We start from the raw sequence: 5,132 nt of genomic DNA, 5'->3' as shown, positions 1-5,132 counted from the left end.
GAAGAAGTGACTCACCCAAGACCACTTAAGTGATGGGCTGGTGTGTAGAACATTCTAGAGAACATTCTAGAAAGGTAACTCCTTTTCAGGGCTCCCGCCTCTCTCTCTAGTGACCCACAGACCTTGACTACCTCGGTCTGTTTACCTTGCTCTGGCATCCGGAAACTCTGAGGAGTTTGCCTCCTCCCCAGCCCTAACCCTGTCCAGATCCGCTCCACCTCTGCTCATTCCTCCCACCCACTAGGGGGAGCTCGAGCATAGCAGCACTGAGTTCTACTTAAGGGTATGATGCTGAGCCTAGCACCCAGACTTTACCTGTGTGCCTGCTGGCCTCAGGCTCCTCTCACCTCTTAGCCCTCAGAGAAGAAGGCAGTCAGGGTGCCACCCTGTCTATGCAAGTCACTACCTTTCTCAGGGCGGGGGAGGGGGGAGCCAGCATCCCTTCTATACAATGGAAGCGGTCTCTCAAAGGACTGTCTGTGATTACCTGGGGGTAGGGGGCCCTTCAGAACCTGGGGCAGTGGGTTAGAACAGAAGGCTTAAGCACCAAGTGTACTGGTCTGTTCACCCTGACTGCACAGTCCACCCTAACACAGTCAAACGACATCACCCAGGGCTCTGCCTAGATACTCTGAGATGTAGATAAGGAAGCCAGCTGCCAGATGGTGCCAGCATCCCGCCAGCCCCCCAGTCTCCTTGGAGATTTCATGGGATTGGAGGGAGAGGGAGTTGGACTTCTTTGCAGGTCTCTGCCCTGATGGATGGGCCTGAAGCAAGCAGTAGCAGCAGGCCCACACTTACAGTTCATTCCTGATGGAGCAAGCCAACACCCAAAGAGATGGGTAGAAGTGGGCCCAGCTGGAGTCCCCTGGACCAAACCCACCCGAGGCTAGGCTGGGTAGGTTGGCAGCCTGAGCTGAGGCCCAACACCAGGACTTTGAGACCACCCGTTGTGTTCCTAGGGAAACCATAGAGCCCATGAGTGTGGCCACAGACAGCTGCCACCAGGTTGGCCAAGAAGCAAGCTCTGCACGGGAGCACAAGGCTTCACCAGCGGCAGCAGAAGCCAGCAGGATCCAACCGACTCGGCCACTTTCATCTTGACACCTTCAGACTTTGGCGCCCAGAAGTCAGGGGGAGAGGTCTTTGTCCTGGGGGCAACAGTTCAGGGGTGAATGATGAAGGGCCCATAGATGACCACAGCGAGCCTGCTTTCGTTGGCATGGGCTTGAAGAGTGATTCATTGAAAACCAGAGGTGAGGCTGTACATGTACCTCAACTTGGAATAGGAAGTGGGGTGTTGAGAGGTTGGAGGAGGGGAGGGAGGAAGTTAGGGGTCAAGGGGCATGGGTGGAGGACCGTGAGGGGGTCGAGGTGAGCCTGGCATTTCCTTCAGCCCGATAGCTGTGACAGGGAGAGTGATGTTCATCTGGGGACAGTGGTCATCACTGGTGCCCATGGGCTGGTGGGCACGGCCGGCTCTGGAAAGACAAAGGCAGAGATTGAGTTGGGAGAGAGGCTCCTGTGGTCCCCAGTTTTGTTCCTGTCCCTCTCATTATTCTTATTATTCTCAATTATTATTCCCTCTGCAGCACCTGTACTACACACACCCAACTTTAGACCCTCAGTCCTCACTTCATTAACAGGGACGGCCCACCTGACTGCCCACCCACCCCCAATTTCTCTCAACTGGTCCCTCATTCACATGCACGCTCTACCCAAACCCTCACTCCCCTTAAAGGGAACATACCTATCATCAAAGCTCGTCTTCATTGACCTGCCTGGGGTGGGGAAGAATAAACAGGATGAAGGCAGGGGGAGGGAAAAGTCTGTGGTCTCCCAGACTGAAGGCCCACTCCTCCCCATCAGGGAAGTGTCTCACCCTCCTCTCTGCCCCACCCACCTTGTGAGTCTTCCCCCCCCACAACACTCACCTGTGCTTCTTGGTGCCCCCACAGCGGAACCTTTTGCCTTGAAAAGAGATGGTAAAGTTTGCTGCCATTTCCCAAAGAGACCCTGGAACACTCAGTTCTGCCAGGCTTGCCCGCCTCCTCCAGCAGCATCAAAGCATGGGGCTCGGAGAATATGTCTAACTGTTTCTCTATTTATATAAGGCTGGACTACCAGTCAATTAGTCAATCAACAAACGTTCACTGCACCGGGTCTGTGATGGACTGTGAATGTGTTCAAAGTGGCAGCTGGGACCAGAGTTCATGATGCCACCAGCAGTGCTGGGCACAGCAGGGCTGCTCGGTACACACTTGGAGGTTCAGATCCCTGCCTAGGTTCATAATCTCCAAGGACCCCCCCATACACACACACACACACACACACACACACACACACACACACACTCACGGCAGATCTCCCAGGAGCCCAGCTTTCAAGTAGAGTGGGAGGACCCAGAGCGTGTGGGGATTACAGAATACAGGAACCTCTTTGCTTCACCAAGTGTCTTTCTGACTGTGGTCCTGGTATTTTTCTTTTGGTTGCAACAAAATAAGGCAACACACATTTATTAAGCACCTGCTGTTGCACCTGCCAGAGCTCAAACACAGGTCAGGTCATTTTCCTCCCCCTAGAACCCTTCCTGGCTACCCAAGACCCCTCCACCCCTACGGTTATCTTAGGATGCTAGCTCCAATCTTACAAAACTGATGGGATTGTCCCCATTGAACAGAGAGAAGATGGAGCCTCCTTCCGTGGCCAAGAGTTAGGACAAATCAGTGGTAACCCCAGGGCCTGGCTCCCAGCCTGGCTGGTTTCCAGCAATGTGTGGAGGGCTGGATGTCAGATGTACCGAGTTGGGGGGTAGCTGCCACAAGTCTCATTGTCCGTCTCAAACGCTGACAGTTGGGGTAGAGGTGTTGTCCCTCAGTGTGCTGAGACTACGACTGCGTAAGGGGTAGGGGGGCTAGGAGGTTGCGTCTAGATGGGCCGCCTCCTCCCTCCCCGACAGATGTCCAGCCAGACTCCCCTTTCAGCTTTCCCTCCCATGGCCACCAGGGGGCACCCTGACGGACGCGGGAGCCTGCTGTCCGCTGCACCTGCCTCTTGTATTCCTCCCCGGACTGGAGCGTGGTTGGGGACCTGGCAAGTGTCTTTACTGTATGACTTTGGGAAATGTCCCGCCAGTCAGTCTCCACTTACTGAGGAGGATGAGGAGCCCCACGACGAAGGCTAGGCCCGCGAAGATCAGGCCCCCTTTGCGGACGGTCTCGTAGTCTTGGGAGAGAGGAGACATGCGCCGTGGTGTGGGCACGGCCCCTCAGAGTCCACCCAAGTCCACCCACCAGCAACTCCGTGGCGCGGAGAGCAGGGACCCAGGGCTGGGAGCCAATGGACGGGGTAGGCAGGGGAGGACTGGCTTACCATAGACAAATGGATTCTCTGACCCCTTGGCACTGCCACCTGAGGAGAGAGCCAGGGACGGGGTGAGAAAGACATCACAACCCCAGAGGAATGGGAACTCCAGACTTCTCAGCCGTTCCCCCAAGGGCCCAGACGGGCAAGGGAAGATGGCTAAGAGTGGCCTGGCATCCCTGCGGTGGTGGTGCATGTCTTTAATCCCGGGAGGGAGAGGCAGGCAGATCTCCCTGGGACTTCGAAGCCAGCCTGGTCTACAGAGCTAGTTCCAGGACAGCCAGAGATACACAGAGAAACCCTGTCTCAAAAAGAGGCTTGGGGGTGGGGGTCTGGAACTCCAGACCCCTCAGGAGATGCCCCGAGGACCCACATAGCTGAGGAAAGGCTGGGTAAGAGTGGCCTAGGAAGAGGAAGCTGGTGGGGACCCCCAAGATTACGTGGGCATCGTGGGATCCGACGCAGGGCATCTGTACTGTCTGAGAGGACCCTAGTCTCAGGAGGGCTCATACAACCCCTCTCATCCATAAGAGATGGAGGCACAGAGAGGGTGTGAATAAGCCACCCCACGGCCACACAGCAAGTAAGGGGCAGAGCTGGAATTTGAATTCAGGGAAGGCATCACGATGAGTCTAAGCGCCAGGCTTTCTCTCAAGTGACGTGGAGGAAGAAGGCTCGTCCAGGCCAAGCTGCATGACCCTGGCCCTGCCTCCTGTGGCTCCCTTCCTCCAGAGGAAGCAAATATTGTGCTTTCTGCCAGCCTTACGCTTGCATGGCTGGTGGGACTCTGGCGAGCAAAGCTTTGGTCACCCCTTCCCAGCCCTCCATGCCAGCTGCACTCTTTTGCTGCCCAACTGGAAACCTTCTTGCCCTGAAGGCCCTTTCTAAGGAATGAACAAGTAAGCAATTCCCAAGCAACTTTGAACTATGCCCCTGTAGTGGTCAGCTATGGGGCCTGGTGAGTCTAGCTGTCTCCAGTGGTCAGACGGGGTCAGTGCCTGGTGAATCTCAAGTATGGATTGTTCAGGGACCCGGGCTCTGTTTCCATGCAGAAAGTCTCCCCCACTTCAGTTACATTCAAGGTCACATGGGGATCTAGCGGCAGCCTCAGCCAGATCCAATCTAGGACAACCCTCTCAGGAGCCATTTGATGAACCCCCTCCACAACAGTGCTCTAGGTCAGAACACTCAGGATATGTGGACCAGAAGGGGCCCTGCTGGGTTCCAGGCCTGAGTATGTGGATCCAAGAACACGGGGCTCTTCTTGTGATCCTAAGCCAGCTGGGGAAGTCTGGCTAGAGAGCTGCTCTCCCCACCCCCAACCCTGGTGGCCCCTGACCACTTTGTAATCTTAGTTCTCCATTCAAGACTAGAAAATCGCACTGGGCAGGGTGTAGGAGGCTGAGGCAAGAGGATTGCAATGAATTTTAGGCTATTCTGGGCTATATGGTGAGTTCCAGGCCAACCTGGGCTACAGAACAAGGCCCTGTCACCAAAACAAAGTCTCTCTCTCCTTTCTCTCTCTCCCTCTCTCTCTCGCTCTCTCTCTCACACACACACACACACACACACTTCTGCTGCTCCAACTTCCACTATTCTGCTTCCTTTCTGGGGGGAGGGTTGGAGTTGGGGTACTTTCTGAATGCTAATTTTCTTAGAGGGCCACTGGCTGGGAACCCAAAGGCCGGGGAGCAGGAGAGGAAATGGGTTTTGGCTGCTTACCAGAGGCAGCCCCAGAGGGAAAGGGGGTTCAGCTGCCCATCAGAGGC

The 5,132-nt window shown here is 55.5% G+C and overlaps 1 protein-coding gene across 3 annotated transcripts in view; it reads right to left on the bottom strand.

The window, feature by feature from the left end:
• Positions 1-1,212: 1,212 nt before the first annotated feature.
• Positions 1,213-5,132, bottom strand: part of Fxyd2 (FXYD domain containing ion transport regulator 2) — a 6,887-nt gene continuing 2,967 nt past the window's right edge. For all 3 annotated transcript variants that reach the window (XM_055622305.1, XM_055622304.1, XM_055622303.1), the window contains 5 exons: positions 3,373-3,411; positions 3,151-3,225; positions 1,935-1,971; positions 1,751-1,781; positions 1,213-1,481 (listed from right to left, as the gene is read on the bottom strand). In XM_055622305.1, the coding sequence (XP_055478280.1) occupies positions 1,757-1,781; positions 1,935-1,971; positions 3,151-3,225; positions 3,373-3,411 (176 nt within the window). In that variant the 3' untranslated portion in view covers positions 1,213-1,481; positions 1,751-1,756. The remainder of the gene's footprint in view (positions 1,482-1,750; positions 1,782-1,934; positions 1,972-3,150; positions 3,226-3,372; positions 3,412-5,132) is intronic.

This window comes from Psammomys obesus, unplaced genomic scaffold (assembly GCF_907164565.1).
Source record: "Psammomys obesus unplaced genomic scaffold, mPsaObe1.curated_primary_1811, whole genome shotgun sequence".
Classification (NCBI taxonomy): domain Eukaryota; kingdom Metazoa; phylum Chordata; class Mammalia; order Rodentia; family Muridae; genus Psammomys; species Psammomys obesus.
The sequence above is the reverse complement of the archived record's forward strand: the minus strand, read 5'-3'. Positions and strand labels throughout refer to the sequence as shown.